This window comes from Astatotilapia calliptera, chromosome 12 (assembly GCF_964374335.1).
Source record: "Astatotilapia calliptera chromosome 12, fAstCal68.1, whole genome shotgun sequence".
Lineage (NCBI taxonomy): Eukaryota > Metazoa > Chordata > Actinopteri > Cichliformes > Cichlidae > Astatotilapia > Astatotilapia calliptera.
The window spans coordinates 38,391,978-38,408,240 of NC_137433.1; the positions used below are offsets into that span (position 1 = coordinate 38,391,978).

Here is a 16,263-nt window from a genome sequence, read left to right on the forward strand (position 1 = left end):
TATTAACCTCTGTCTCTCTTCCACAGCATGTATTTATCCTGTCTTCCTTCTCTCACCCCAACCAATCACAGCAGATGGCCCCGCCCCTCCCTGAGCCTGGTTCTGCTGGAGGTTTCTTCCTGTTAAAATGGAGTTTTTCCTTCCCACTGTCACCAAAGTGCTTGCTCATAGGGGGTCATATGACTGTTGGGTTTTTCTCTGTATCTATGAAGCGCCTTGAGGCGGCTTTTGTTGTGATTTGGCGCTATATAAATAAAATTGAATTGAATTGAATTATCTCTTGTATTTTGAAGGATAGATTTGGAGACTGAGGGATTGAGCTTCCTCAGCTAAAGCCTCCAAACTCTGGAATGAGTTACCTCCACATGTTATGCTCGCCCTCACCCTCCAGATTTTCAGAGTGTGCTTTAAGACTCATCTTTATTCTTTGGTTTTCAACTCGTGAGAGAGCTTAGGAATTTAGACTGTCATATTTTGTCGTGTACTTGACCTCAGTCAGGACGATGGTGAGGGCGGGAAAAGGCAGACGTAAAAACATAGAAACAACAAGAGGAAGTAACATTAAAATATGAATCTCATGCAGACACGGTGAGATGGGAGGTAGGAGGGAGAGGAGGAAACAGTCAAACACAAAAGAAGAAGGAACTAAACCAGAAATCAGACATGCAGACCTTCATCATCATCATCATTCTTCAGTGTTTATTTCACTCTCACTTCTACACCGGCATTCATACCGCTGCAGAACAGCAATTACAATAAATATCACTCAACTGAAGTCATCTGACAGGATACCAAGCTTAAATTAAAACACAATCTGTGTGTGTGTGTGTGTGTGTGTGTGTGTGTGTGTGTGTGTGTAGGTGTGTGTGTGTGTGTGTGCGTGTGTGTGTGTGTGTAGGTGTGTGTGTGTGTGTGTGTGTGTGTGTAGGTGTGTGTGTGTGTGTGTGTGTGCGTGTGTGTGTGTGTGCGTGTGTGTGTGTGTGTGTAGGTGTGTGTGTGTGTGTGTGCGTGTGTGTGTGTGTGTAGGTGTGTGTGTGTGTGTGTGCGTGTGTGTGTGTGTGTAGGTGTGTGTGTGTGTGTGTGTGTGTGTGTGTGTGTAGGTGTGTGTGTGTGTGTGTGTGTGCGTGTGTGTGTGTGTGCGTGTGTGTGTGTGTGTAGGTGTGTGTGTGTGTGTGTGTGTGTGTGTGTGTAGGTGTGTGTGTAGGTGCGTGTGTGTGTGTGTGTGTGTGTGTGTGTGCGTGTGTGTGTGTGTGCGTGTGTGTGTGTGTGTGCGCGCGTGCATGTGCCCAGGTTCTATTCTTGGAAAGGTGTGTAAATAACACTCCAGTTTCCTGAAGTTATGTAATTTCGAGTAAGGACGATGTAGCCCATCCCTCATCCCGAACATCCTCACACCTTAGGATAAAAGGCTCACCACACACGATCATTTTCACTCCACTCAGAAGGAAAATATTTCGTGTGAACTGAGAAACACATCAGAGCTGCTGAGAAACAGATGAGAAGAGAGAGGAGGGTGAAAGGTAAGACAGAGATGATGTGTTCATGTTCATGTCAGTGTGAACAGCAGTCAGCTGCTGTGATCTCAGTCAGAAGAACTCAGGACTGTCTGACCTGTTTCATGTTTGTCTTTCTGGACTCATTCTTAATATGAGGTCTATATGAGAGTCCTCTCTGTAATCAGTATGTGTTTGATCTTATTTTAACAGCACTGAACGTGATTATTAATAATACATAACAACCATTCACTGATAATCCCACTGAAACAGAAGAAGAAAGACTGAAGCTGTTTTATTTCCATTCAGCTGAAAGAAATCTGAATGTTTGTCTCCTACTGCTGATGTAATTTTAACTGTCATTATTTCTTTACATAGATTCATGAAGTAATTTCAGCTAATGTCTCTGTGCTTTAGACATTAGTGGCTCATGTATTTTCAGTGCATTCTTTTATATTAATAGTAACAGCAGAATAAAACAACACAGTGTCAAAGCAAAGCTGTTTGTCTCATGTTTAAAGCTGAGGTGTGCGTCTCACAGTTTGTACACACAGCGTGATGAGGCAGTGATCTCATGGACTGGAATTACACAGTTAATGAAAATAAAGATTAACACATGTGGTCATAAACTATCATCAGATAATAATCTGTACTTTGTTTAAACATGAACTTTTAATGGAAAGTCCACTTGATATTATGTCACTCGTGAATATTTGATGAATTAGAAAAAAGTGAGATAATCATTTAAGCAGGTGGAGACATTAAACGTGTTCCCACAATAATATTCTGTAATTCAAACCATGCACTCTTAGAGACACAAAAACTTTAATGTGTATTTTCTGTCACACTAACAAATGTTAAGAGTACAAACACTGAAGTCTGAGTGGCATCAGATGATGACATGATTCAGTTTCATAGGAACGTCTAAATGTTTGAACATTCCTGCATTAAAGTAAAAGTTTCAGGCAGACTTTTACTTTCAGCTGTGAACTGTTTCATTTGGGAGGTTCAGAGCAGAGACAGGATGAAGCTGTTTAACCGGCTCAGCTGGGATTGTTTTTTATTTTTAGTCGCTCCTTTGTTTGTAATTACTTTAATTACACAGCTTCAGGTTTTCAGTAAACTGGATATAATTATCTGACTTTATTCAGAAAAATATCCAAGAAATTTCCTGAATTCCTTGACATGAGTCCACAAAGTTCTCAAAGCTGAACATCAGGTATGATTGATCAGCGATCGTGTGAACGCTGTACTGCTTTGAAGCCAACAGTCCAGCAAACTGAAAAACTGCAACCTGAGCCACACCTCAGGGTTTCTCCATGATGTAAAACAAGCAGAGCAAATCCTGTTTCCACAAATACAGATTCATCTCAGTTAAAAGTCTGAAAGTTTAAGCAGGAAATGTCCAACAGAAATGATCAACACAGCTTTTCTCCATCAGTTCAGTCAGTTTTGTTAATGTGGCAATAATTCATCACCGCAGTCATCTGAGGGCAGTTTACACTGTAAATATTTTATCATAATATGGACCGAAAATCAAAGCAAGAGCTTGTTTGAAAGAAACACATGATGTCTGAGCCAATAGCTATTGGAGGGTCCAGGGTCACCTGACCCTTCTAGCCCCTGTCAGTTTATCCACTGCAGTATTTTACAGGGAGCCTTTAATAATATACGGAAGCAACAGAGATGTTCACTCTGATTCCCTCTGAGACAGATGTTGCTAATTTTGGCAATACTCCCTGTTTTTTTAATTGTTTATTGATCGCTGAATAAAGTAGTCAGACTTAGTTATAAATGTATAAATAGGCGATCTTGTTAATCTGTTCAGATGAAAGTTTTCTTTCTAAAGACTGTCAAAGTTTGGTGAGCTTGAGATCAGTAATCTGTTTGGTGAAAACGACCCAAATGAAGAAGAAGAGAGGAAGTAACAACTTTATTGAGATGGTGCTATATAAGAACTAGGGGTGGAGGCACAAATAACGTGTTTTTTCCGAATACTTATTTCGAACAAATACTTTAAAAAATATTTGTATTCGGGAACAAAAAAAGGTTATATCAAAAAGCTGAGTTTCCTTATGAGACCGCAGTGCATGAGTGAGTGACTCCGGCTGCTCCACACAGCAACAGAGAGGCTCAGCTGAGCGAAAAAAGATTGAAGATCGGGAGTTTATTCAATTACGCTGCATTACTGACGTCTGCAGTTACGTAGCTCTGTCAGCTCAGTAATTTAGACAACAGACTGTTGACAGAGTAAAGTTAACGTTCGGTTTAAAGGTTAAAACAATGCTTGTGTAGTTGTGTCGAATTGTGGGAGTTATATGGTACGTTTAAGTTACTCTGTCTTTTGCAGACAGGAAGATGTAGACTATAGGCCACTTAACCTTAGCATAGCTTCCCTTCACTCATTAACTTCACTGTAAAAACAAATCCTATTATAAAAGTATTTTACAGTTTTGTACTGTTCTTCTAGAATATCATTCAATTCACATCAATAGACTGATTTTACATTTCAAATGTAAATTAACGTAAAATCACTGTAAATGTAATAAAACATAATTTTCTTGTATTTTTAAATGTATTTGTCTGTACATATGCATACTTAGATTGTTAAAATACTTTCACAAATGTATCATAATTTCACAAATATTTGTCTGTTATTTGAAAGATTGAACTGTTAAATTCAAATGTAATGATATGGAAAACTATATAAAATTATTCTTATAAACTTTTTTTTACATCAAATAATAATTATTATTATTGTTATTTAGGGCGATCGTGGCTCAAGAGTTGGCAGTTCGTCTTGTAATCAGAAGGTTGCCGGTTCGAGCCCCGGCTCCAACACTCTCGGTCGTTGTGTCCTTGAGCAAGACGCTTCACCTGCCACCTACTGGTGATGGCCAGAGGAGAATTATAAAGTGGAATTGTAAAACGCTTTGAGGGTCTCATAAAGCACTACGTGAATGCAATCCATCCATCCATTCGCTTCCGCTTATCCTTTTCAGGGTCGCGGGGGGCGCTGGAGCCTATCCCAGCTGTCATAGGGCGAGAGGCGGGGTACACCCTGGACAGGTCGCCAGTCTGTCGCAGGGCTAACACACAGGGACAGACAACCATTTGCACTCACATTCACTCCCACATTCACAGCTAGTGGCAATTTGGATTATCCAATTAACCTATCCCCACAAGCTGCATGTCTTTGGACGGTGGGAGGAAGCCGGAGTACCCGGAGGGAACCCACGCAAACACGGGGAGAACATGCAAACTCCACACAGAAAGACCCCGGCCTGATGGTGGAACTGAACTCAGGACCTTCTTGCTGTGCGGCAACAGTGCTAACCACTGTGCTGCCATTGAATGCAATCCATTATTATTTAAACCAACTGTTAACTGTATATTTCTGTACATTTAAGTATTATTATTCATATTGCCGCATTCATTGACCTTGTTTATAGGTAATTTCATTGTTCAATCACATTAAAATGTTCCTAATTTAATGTTTAAAAGCACTTGAAAAAGGTAAAATCCCATGTAAAAGTAGGGCAACAAACTGTATTGTCATTACCAAAAATAACCGTATTTTCATGGGAAAGTTATTCTCTGTTATTTTCTGGTATTATTTTGGCGCCCCAGCTGCCCGAATATTACTGGTATTTTGGATTATTTTTTTTTTTAACGGTGTTGGCTGAAACTGCTCACATGGATTTGGGCAATCAAATAGAAAAGAGTGCTGCTGCTGCTGAGCCACCTCTTGGTCCTCCACCAGCCAAAAAAACTCAAGTTCTGTGTGGAAGCTTTTTACAGTCAGTGCTGCAGATGAAACCAAAGTGATATGTAATGTGTGCAAAAGTCAAATCAGCAGAGGCAGAGATAACAAACATCTGTCAACATCTGGTACGCATAATCACATGCACCTGAAGCATCCTGGTACCCCCCCCCCCCCCTCACACACACAAGCACCAAGCCCCCACCTGTTTCATGTTTTTAAAAAACAAACAAACAAACAAACATGAAACATGTAAAGATTCCACTTGTTGTTTCTTAGGTTCCTTATTTAATGGCAGCAGGTCCACAGCTGAATGACGTAATGGAGACCGCAGCGCCTGGTAAGTAACCAGTATTTACTGTGTGCACAAACTTATTCAGGGATGTTGTGTGAAGGAGAAATTAAAAACAAAACGCAATAAGTGGCAAATCTCACAAATGCTTATTTTATTTACAATTAAAAATAAAAACCACATCGAGTGTTTAAAGTGAGAGAATTTACTTTTTTAACATAAATATTACCTGGAAAAATATCCAACTACAGTCTTTAAACCTTCCCTTTCACTCTTGCTCACAAATCCCTCGACATTCTCCACCCACTCCACCCTTCCTTCTTCACCTGCCCTTCACTACCTGCTGTTTCAGACAGTCACAGATGTTTTCTTCTTCGCTGTGATTTAATTGTTTGTTGGCAGGTTACATACAGTGATGCTCTATCGGTAACTAAAACCATGCATGATTACACTGTCAGCCGGATTTATGGCTGTAGTTATTCAGCTGATGATGAGTCACTGCATGTTTCTGTTTTTCGATCATTCTCAGAATGAAACTTCAAAAAATGCATTTTGGTTAAAGTTCAAGGCTCATTTCTCCAGATGGGATACAAGTCCCAGCATGAGACTTACATCCCAGAGTTGTAATAACTCTGATATTTACTGTCTGTGCTGGCAGTTTGTCCCATTAGTTGTTTGGAGGTTATTGAAACCCTGCTGTGCTTAACTCTTGTTACGACTCAATGAACAGATACAGCACAGACTGTGGATTAGGAGAGTTTCAGGTAAATGATCTGTGCCACAGAGCAAAGAAGGGAGAATTGGTGCAGGGCAAAAACTCAGTTTCTTTCATCTGTAAATGTACATCACTATATTATTTTGTGATATTAATCTTGTGGTATTTTATTTTGTGTCCTGATTTTTTTTTTGTCAGTGTCTGAACTTAGGGTGGTTCTCCTGTGGAATAACTGCAGTGAGAGGAGAATGGTGGAGAGCTTCATACTGGGAGTAACTGGGTTAAAAGCTGAAAGAGCAGACTGCTGTTTTCGAGTCAGAGAAAAGCTGGGAGAGAATGAAATTCTTCTCATCAACAGCCCAGACATGATGTCTTCCAACATCTCTGAACAAAAACTAAGAGAACATGTAGAAACATGTGTGAGGCTCTCTGATCCTGGACCTCATGTGTTCCTGCTGGTTCTGCAGCCTGAAGACTTCACTGAGAACCACAGAAAGAGACTCTGCAGAGTCCTCCAGCTGTTCAGCGATCAGTCATTTGAGCATTCACTAATTCTGATGTTAACACCCAAAGGAGAAGAGAAATTAGATTACATGGAAAGTTATGAGAACCATCCACCCTTAAAGGACATGATGGAAAAATGTGCAGGCAGGTTTCTGTGGCAGAAGAACCTCGAGCGCTCACAGCTGTTAACACGCATGTTTCAAATAGTCAAAGAGAACAATGGAGAGTATGTGAGCTGTGATCTATATGTGGATGCTTCACCGAATGTTCACTGGAGTCTAAAAAACACTGAAACACGAACTGTTGTGTCAGATCCTGGTAAGTGGGACGTGTGAAATAAATATAAACATTACTGCTGTCAGCGTTAATCTCACTAAAATGACGTTAACGCCATAACTGCATTAATGCGGCAAATCTCCGTTAGCGAGTTAACGCCCGGTGCGAGGGCTGCACAGTGTTAATGCGTTAGCACGGTTAGCTTGTTAACTTGTTAGCCGCGCAAATGTGGTTATGCCATTAACGTCATTTTAACAAGATTAACGCTGACAGCACTAATAAATAAACATCATTATGGTTGATTATTGGATGACATTAATTTATTGGTTGATTGATTTGTGTCCGTGTGTCATCTTAGGACGGAGCTCTAACACTGAAGGTAAAAGGAAACTTTTGCCCAGAGGTACGTGACTACTTCGAGAAACTTCAAGATTTATTTATTGTCATTTTGTTGCTAGATCATAACAAAAATTACAGTGGTGATGTCAGAAATATATAAAATACAAAAATTATAAATAAATAAATGAGATTTTTATTAGAAAGATATAAAAAATAGATGCAGAAATTTTTAGCAGTCTGCAGGGGAGCAGAGGGAAGGGCAGGGGGATGGCTTTCACAGCTCTTGGGAGAAAGCTTTCCTCAGCTGGGTGGTGTTTATGTATCTGTATCGTTTCCTAGACAACAGCAGGATGAACAGTTCGTGTCTCGGGTGAGTGAGGTCAGCAGCTATACAACTGGCCTTCCTTTGCAGTCTGCCAGAGTTAGTAATTATACTGAATTGAGGTTTGTTAGCTGTCGTCCGCCAATCCGCTGGGCAGTTTTCACCAGCCGGTCCAAGTCTTCTGTCCTGGACTGTGCAGTGGCCGTACCACACCATCATGCTGTGGCAGAAGATGCTCTCCATCACATGTTCTGGAGCAACTGAAGGGAGAGTCCACTCTCTTCAGTTTCCTGAGGAAGAAGGTTCTTTTTTGGGCCTTCGTCATCAGAACGAAGGTGTTCAGTGACCAAGTCAGAGCCAAGGTGATGTGGAGGCCTGGGAATTTGATGCTATCCACACACTCCACCCACCTCACACAGATCCAGTTGACGGGTGTTGGACCTCTAAAGCTTTTTTTTGTCAGCTCAGAGCAACGTTTTGCAGTATTTTGGTAATTTTTAAACATATGTTTGATGCTATTGTGTTTTTATTAGTGCAGTCACAGTTTAGGAAAATCACTTTTGACTCTGATGACAGAAAACTATGAATGTGAGAAGTGAAATGGAAAAAAGCAGAAGTGAAAAACATTTGGTTTGGTTTCTCTGCTGTTAAATCCATTATACAAAAGTACATCATAGGTTTATCAAGTTTCTGGGATGAGACTCACTGGATTTGAAATCTTTCTGAAGCCACCTGACAATTCTCCAAAAAATGTTTTCCCAATATCAATCAAACAATATTCATATTTTCTTACAGCCTCTGCTCTCAGGATTGTGCTGTTGGGAGAAAAAGAGGATTTGAAGAGGACACTGAGCAGCTTCATCACAGGAAATGTTCAGAAACCTCCACGAGCTGATCACTGTGTGGCCATCTCTGGAGAGTGGGAGGGAAACAGTTTAACAGTCATTCAAACTCCAAACATCTTCAGTCTGTCTGAGGAGACGGTGAGAGAGGAGATGAAGACCTGTGTGAGTCTTTGTCCTCCTGGACCAAATGTTCTGCTGCTGATAGTGGAGCCTTCAGTCACTGAGGAGAAGAAACGAAGGCTGAACTTCATCCTGGGTTTGTTTGGTGAAGATGCCTTTAAACACTCAATGCTCATCACTGCACAGGAGGGGGTGGAGGCAAACTTCACTGTAAATCAGCTGCTTAAGAAGTGTGAAGGAAAACACTATGGCATGTATAAAAATGACCTCAAACTGTTAATGAATAAGATTGAGGCTATCATGCATGAAAATAGAAGGAATTTCCTCAGATTAACTGAAAAGACCACAGAACCAAAGTCTGAAGCCGTCAAGCAGACTTTAAACCTGGTTCTGTGTGGGAGGAGAGGAGCAGGGAAGACGTCAGCAGCCAAGGCCATTTTAGGTCAGACTGAGCTTCATTCAGCCTCCAACTCATCAGAGTGTGTTAAACATCAGGGAGAGGTGTGTGGACGTTGGGTTTCCCTGGTGGAGCTGCCTGCCTTGTATGGAAAACCTCAGGAGGCAGTGATGGAGGAATCACTCAGGTGTATCTCCCTCTATGATCCTGAGGGTGTCCATGCCTTCATCCTGGTCCTACCTGTGGCTCCCCTCACTGATGAAGACAAGGGAGAGTTAGAGACCATCCAGGACACATTCAGCTCTCGAGTCAATGACTTCACCATGATTCTGTTCACTGTGGACTCAGATCCTACAGATCCAGCTGTTGGTAACTTTATAAAGCAAAACAAGAACATCCAGGAGCTCTGTGAGAGATTTGGAGGAAGGTCAGTTGTTCTCAACATGAAGGACAAACAGCAGATCACTCAGATTTTTCATCATGTGGATCAAATGAGACACACCGTGGCCAGATCATACTGCTATACGACAGAGACATTTGCACATGCTCAAATAGAAAAAATCAGAGAGCAAGCGAAATGTATCAACATGCAACAAGCTGAACTTCTGACACTGAAAAAAACCATCACCAACTGTAAGTATAAATGGAGAATCAAAGATTGACACTATACTCATTCATGTCAACAGTAATAGATTAGAGCATGTAAAACCCATCCATTTTCTTCCGCTTATATGTGTCTGGGTCATGGAGGTAGCAGCCTAAGCAGAGAAACCCTCCCTCTCCCCGGCCACCTCTTCTAGCTTATTCAGGGGAGCACCAAGGCATTCCCAGGCAAGCTGAGAGATACAATCTGTCCAGCATGTCCTGCCCACAGGCCTCCTGCTGCAGGGAGATGCCCAGAACACCTCACCCAGGAGGCATCCTTGTCAGATACCCGAACCACCTCAAGTCAACTTTAGATGTGGAGTAGATGCTCTACTCTGATCCCCTCCTGAATAGCCAAACTCCTCACCTTATCACTAAAGGAGAGGCCAGCGAATCATTGGAGAAAGCTTCTATCCTCATTCTATTACATAACTAATTACAAAACTATGAATGAACACATAAGGACTTATGTAGTAAACAAAAATGTGTGAAATAACTCAAAACATGTTTTATATGTTAGATTCTTACAAACACGCTTTGATTCCTGCTTCGCTCACTCTTGGCGTTCTCTCGATGAGCTTCATGAGGTCGTCACCTGAAATGGTTTCCAACAGTCTTTAAGGAGTTCACAGAGAAGCTGAGCACTTGTTGGTCCTTTTGCCTTCACTCTGCGCTCCATCTCATCCCAAACCATCTCCACTGGGTTTAGGTCAGGAGACTGTGGAGGCCATCAGCACTCCATCTCTCTCCTTCTTAGTCAAATAGCCCAGACACAGCCTGGAGGTGTGTTTGGGGTCATTTTCCTGTTGAAAAACACATGATGGGATGGCATGTCGCTGCAGGATGCAGTGGTAGCCATGCTGGTTCAGTGTGCCTTCAGTTTTGAATAAATCCCCAACAGTGTCACCAGCAAAGCACAAACAAATCTCTTCTGCTTGTTGCTTTTCCTTAGTCGTGGTTTCTTAGCAGCTATTTGACCATAAAGGCCTGATTCACACAGTCTGAACAGTTTATGAAGAGGAGGTCTTCCTTTCCTGGGGCGTCCTCATGTGAACCAGTTTCCTCATAGCGCTTAATGGTTTTTTCGACTGCACTTGGGGACACATTCAAAGTTTTAGCAGATTTCCAGACTGACTCTCCTTCAGTTCATAAAATAATGATGCACTATTGTTTCTTTTTACTTTGATGTTTGGGTCTTGCCATGACATGAATTCTAACAGTTGTCAAATAGAGCTGTCAGCTGTGCACCAACCTCATTTTTCCACTACACAACTGACGGTCCCAACCACATTTAGGCGAGAAATTCCACAAATGAACCCTGACAGGCACACCTGTGAGGTGAAACCATTTCAGGTGACTACATCATGAAGCTCACTGAGAGAAGGCCGAGGGTTTGCAGTGCTGCCAACAAAGCAAAGAGAAGCTACTTTCAGGAATTTAAAATATAAAACATGTTTAGTGTTATGTATCATTTTTTTCTTTGCTACACAATTCCCGATAACTTCCTTTATATATTTGATGTCTTTGGTATGTGTCTACAATGTCCAAAGTAGTAAAAATAAAGATAAACATTAAAGAAGTGGGTGTACAAACTTTTGACTAGTGTAGGTGGAGCATTACAGAGACCACATGACATTCTTTCAAACTCAAATAACCCAATGGGGGCAGTAAATGCAGTCTTCTCCCTTTCGCTTGGGTTCATCTCGATCTACCAGTGGCCACTGGCTAGGTCAAAAGTGGAAAACCACTTAGCTCGGGTTAGTTTGGTCAGTGTCTCTCTTATTTGGGGTAAAGGGAAAGCATCCTTGTGCGGCACAGGATTTAGTTTCCTCCATCCTCCTTCCTTCCATCCTTTTTTCTCCCCAAGACAAAATGTGGCCCATAGACCACAACTATCTCACATAACTGCCTTACACACAGACCTGGTAGGAGGCAGGGGTTAACACCTCTCCCTAACACCAGCTCCCCTGCTGGGACTCAGACAGATCAAGTCTTTTAGTCATTTTGCACATCTCTGCTGACGGTTCCTTGTTTTCTGAGGTGGCGACATTGTCCATGACTCTGCCTGCTTAAAGGGAAAAACTCAGGTCACCAGGGCCATGCACATTTGACTCATTCACACAGTATATCTTACCCAGCTTCTGGTAGACCTATTGATTATAGCATGCTGGACCATGAAAATAAAGTCTTTGGATGTGGCAACCTGTTTGAAGTGGAGATTAAAAGGTGGAAAGATGCATGGCCTTAAAAATTCAGTAAAAGCTTGAAATGAATATAAAGACAGTGTACTAGGTGCTAACTGACTGGGAGACAAAAATGCAAAAACAGTGAAAGCAAGATTTTGAATTAGATGAATTTGAAAGTGTAATTGAAAAATAGGGACTAAATGTAACAGAATTCAATTATAAGATCATAAGATTTTCTTTGACATGGACAGACACAACGTTTATCTGTAGCAGATTTAGGTCGTAAAATAACAGTTTTTGTTTTCTTTTACATTCCTCGTGTCCCCTGAGATCCTCCTACATCTTTCTAGCCGTTACTCAATAATCTTGTTTAATGTTTGATTTGTTGTTGTTTGTTCTTTTAATAATTACATTAAGAGCAACCTTAAGTGTGGATTGTGTAAACTGTTTGTGGATTCCTCCTTCTTTGTATTTTCCTGTGTTCCTTCTTTATTTTTCTGGTGCTGCTGCTGGAATTGAATAAAAAATGAGATAAAAGCAGCGTGGAGCTCCAATTAAGCCCTTGCACTGATTATTAGATTCAACTTTAGACACAAAGACAAAAAGTAATGACATCTAAAATATATTGTGCTTTCAGCCCCACATTATCTATTGGACTGTCCTGCCATTTAACTAATGTGTTGTTATTTCACAGGTAATGAAGAGAAGCAGAGCTCAGAGCCTCTCAGAATTGTCTTGCTAGGTAAGACTGGCAGTGGAAAGAGCTCTTCTGGAAACACCATTCTAGGACGAAGAGAGTTCAAAGCTGAGAATAACCCCAGATCTGTCACCAAACATTGTCAGAAAGCATACGGTGAAGTGGACGGTCGTCCTGTTGTTGTGGTCGACACTCCTGGACTGTTTGATAACAGTTTGTCACATGAAGAGATCAATGAGGAGATGCTGAAATGTGTCAGCCTTCTGGCTCCAGGACCACACGTCTTCCTGCTGGTGTTAAAGACTGAGAGAATCACACCAGAACAGAAGGAAGCATTAAAACTTATCAAGGAAGGCTTTGGGAAGAATTCAGAAAAATTCACCATCATTCTTTTCACAAGAGGAGATTCACTGGAACATGAGGGGCAGTCCATTCATGATTACATTGCAAAATCTGATGATTCCTTTAAGAAGCTGATTGATGATTGTGGGCAGAGATACCAGGTGTTTAATAACTTAGATGAACAAAACCGGAAACAAGTCACTGAGCTGATAACAAAGATCGATGACATGGTCAAAAGAAATGGTGGAAGTTGCTTCACCAATAAGATGCTGCAAGAAGCTGAAGCTGCGATCCAGAAAAAAACAGAGATGATTCTGAAAGAGAAGGAGGAAGAAATAAAAAGAGAGATGGAAGACCTTAAAAGACAACATGAGGAGGAAATGCAAGAAATGAAGAACAAAATGGAAGAACAGAAAACAGAAATTGAACAAGAAAGAAAACAAAGAGACAAAGAGCTTAAAAAAGTGAAGAAACAGCTTACCACAAGAAAGAGAGAACAAGAATCAAGAGATGAAGAAGACAGAGAGAAGAAAGAAGAGGAAGAATCACAGCGTAGGGATTGGGAACAAAGGTTTTTAGATTTAGAAGTAAAAATGAAAGAAGAACTGGAATCAAAACAAATCATTGACAGACAACTGGAGCAGAGCAAAGCAGAAATGAAAGAGAAACAGCAGGCATGGGAGAATGAACAAAAAGAGTGGTGGCAGAAAAGAGAGCAGGAAAATGAAGTGAGGCAACAGGAGGAGCAGAAAATGATGAACAAATTGAAAGAATATGAGCAGGAAAAAGAAGTTCTTGAGAAAGAAGTAAAAGAAAAGGATTTCATGTTAACAGAAAAGGGGGAGAAAGAGAAAAGGGAACTGGAGGAAAACTATGAGAAAAAAATGATGGAAATGAAGGAAACATTTGAAGAAAAAGCCAGAAAACAAGCAGAGGAATACAACGAATTCAGGGAGAAATGCATGAAAGAGTTAGAGGGTAAGGACTGGACAGCCGAAGATGAGCAATATGACATCTTAAAAGCACTAAAAGCTGAGAAAGAAGAACAAATGAAAAAACACAAAGAAGAGATATATAACCTAATGAGATGTTTCACCAAAAAGAGGGCAAACACAAAAAGAGTCCGCAAGCTACTGAAAAAGCATGAACAGGAAATGAAGCATGTGGACGATCCAGAGGAAAAGGAGGACCTTGAGGAAAAACACGACAAAGAAATAAATGAACTGATACAAGAACTTATAAACAAAAGCAATGATGATTGTCATATTTTTTAGTCTATTGTAAAAGCAAGGCCAGACTTACCTGTGTCCAACACTTCTGCTCACACTGAAAGTCAACAAACACTGGATAGATTTTCATGAAATTTGGCTGAAACATTTTGGGAATCAATCACACCTCCAGTACAGATTAATTTATAAGTTCATGTAAACGTAAAAATACAGAAATTCAGGATGGCGAAATTGTGTATGGGATTTAATGATCGGCTCAGCTCTGCTCGAGCAGATAAAAACACAATGTAAGTTCTTAATGTTTCTTAATTTCTCAAAGACGTATTGATGGCTATGTTTTTATGGTGTAACACATTCTCAGGGGTCTCAATAACTGTATATTTCTTCATTGGTTCATTTGGTTTATATACACTACAGGTCAAAGGATTTAGAACACCCCAATTTTTCTTATTGAAAATTGTGCAGTTTAATATCTCATTGCACTCTGAAATGAAAGCACAGTACAAATAAGCAATTGGAGGTGTTACAGCAATTCCTGTAAATGTAGCACTTGTAGGTTGCTTTGCTTTTACTCTTCTGTCCAGTTCATCCCAACCCTGCTCGATGGGGTTTACGTCTGGAGACTGTGGAGGCCAAGCCGTGTTTACCATCTTATACTTTTTTCCTGAGGTAGTTCTGGCATAGCTTGGACTTATGTTTTTTGGTCATTATCTTGCTGTAGGATGAACCTCTGATCAACTAAGTGCATACCAGAGGGTTTTGCAGATGATCTGATATCCTCGTGTTGGTGTTGTTCCCTCATCAACATAATAAATGTTGTTCCAGGTTCAACATTGCAAGTGACCAATCACCTTCTCCTGACGTCATCCGCGACCTCGAACAAAAACAAACGCCTTAAAAAAATCTACTTCACTTGCGAGAAGAGAAACCGCCTCTGCAAGGACAATATGTATAATGTTTACCGTTTATTAAAGAAAAGTATCCTGAAATGCAAAGAATTCAAGTTCCTGGATCGGCGGACAGAAGCATTTCTCTTCTTGCAAGTGAAGTAGATTTTTTTAAGGCGGTATTTTTCAAAGGGACAAAAGGAGGACTCACAACAATGTGATTGGTCACTTGCAATGTTGAACCTGGAACAACATTTATTATGATGATGTGGGAACGTTGTATAAAAAAATTCAACGAAATATTCAAGTACATCCCTCCACAGCTTCTGATGAATTCTTAAAAACAAGAAACTGTTTGTCAAAAACTAGTGATGGCTTGAAGCTGACGCTCCGGTGCGTGTGTCAAATAAATCGACACACTGCTTCAGAAGCTCTGTGTCGAAGCTTGGTTCGTTTGGCCAGAGTCACGTGATCAGTGACGTCCGAAGCTTCATTTAGAGCCTAACTGCTTCGGTGTCTGATTCAATGGTTTATAAGGAAATGAATCATTCGTGGGATTTGTGGAGTGTTTTGATGGTGACAGCGAACCACTGATCATTCCACTGAGAGATTTGGAGCCAGCGAGGAATAGAGGAGGTTCTGTTGTGTGGGAGGATTTTGAGTTGATTTTGCTCAGTCGGGTGGGTTTTCCAGCTTTGTGTTCTTGTTGTTTGCTTTTGTTTTGTGCGTGTTTATTTTATCTTATAATGGGAAAAACTTAAAATGTCAAAAAAAATCTGCTTCCATAATATAAATATCATTAAATAACTTTAGAAAAACTTCCACTTGACTCTTTACATGTAATGTTGTAAAAATATATATTTTATTGTTTAATTAATCTGAAAATGTTAGTCTGCCAAATGTGCAGCAATTTAATCTATTTATTCTCTTTAGCTGATAGTTTGTGGGGCCCAGGTAGACTGTATACCTGCATCTCTACCCGTTTCTCTGCACTCCAGCCTCCTCTGTTCCATGTGAAGGGATTTGCCTTAAGGCAGGAGAAATTATCTCCACGAAAAGGAACAGGTTCGGCCATCGCACAGTGGAACAAATTCTCTTCTTAAATAAAAATGAAAAAGGGTTACTTTAAATGCATCATGTTTTTAATTTGCAAGTTCATAAGCATTTTCCCTTTCCATTTCACAATCAATTCTACCCCCAGGTCAAAAATA

The 16,263-nt window shown here is 40.6% G+C and overlaps 1 protein-coding gene across 1 annotated transcript; it reads left to right on the top strand.

The window, feature by feature from the left end:
* The first annotated feature begins 1,424 nt into the window (after positions 1-1,424).
* LOC113034338 (GTPase IMAP family member 8-like) lies at positions 1,425-16,182 on the top strand. The gene is made up of 6 exons (XM_026188810.2): positions 1,425-1,520; positions 5,536-5,596; positions 6,462-7,085; positions 7,402-7,446; positions 8,500-9,699; positions 12,592-16,182. The coding sequence occupies exons 2-6, from the start codon at positions 5,578-5,580 to the stop codon at positions 14,208-14,210; spliced, it is 3,507 nt and encodes a 1,168-aa protein (XP_026044595.2). The 5' UTR covers positions 1,425-1,520; positions 5,536-5,577; the 3' UTR covers positions 14,211-16,182.
* The last annotated feature ends 81 nt before the right edge of the window (positions 16,183-16,263 follow it).

What these genes read in the sequence shown, in the direction of transcription:
- LOC113034338 (XM_026188810.2), top strand. An exon ending in AAGGAAACTTTTGCCCAGAG is followed by an intron (nt 7,447 to 8,499) that starts GTACGTGACTAC and finishes ATTTTCTTACAG; the next exon opens with CCTCTGCTCTCAGGATTGTG. An exon ending in GAAAAAAACCATCACCAACT is followed by an intron (nt 9,700 to 12,591) that starts GTAAGTATAAAT and finishes GTTATTTCACAG; the next exon opens with GTAATGAAGAGAAGCAGAGC.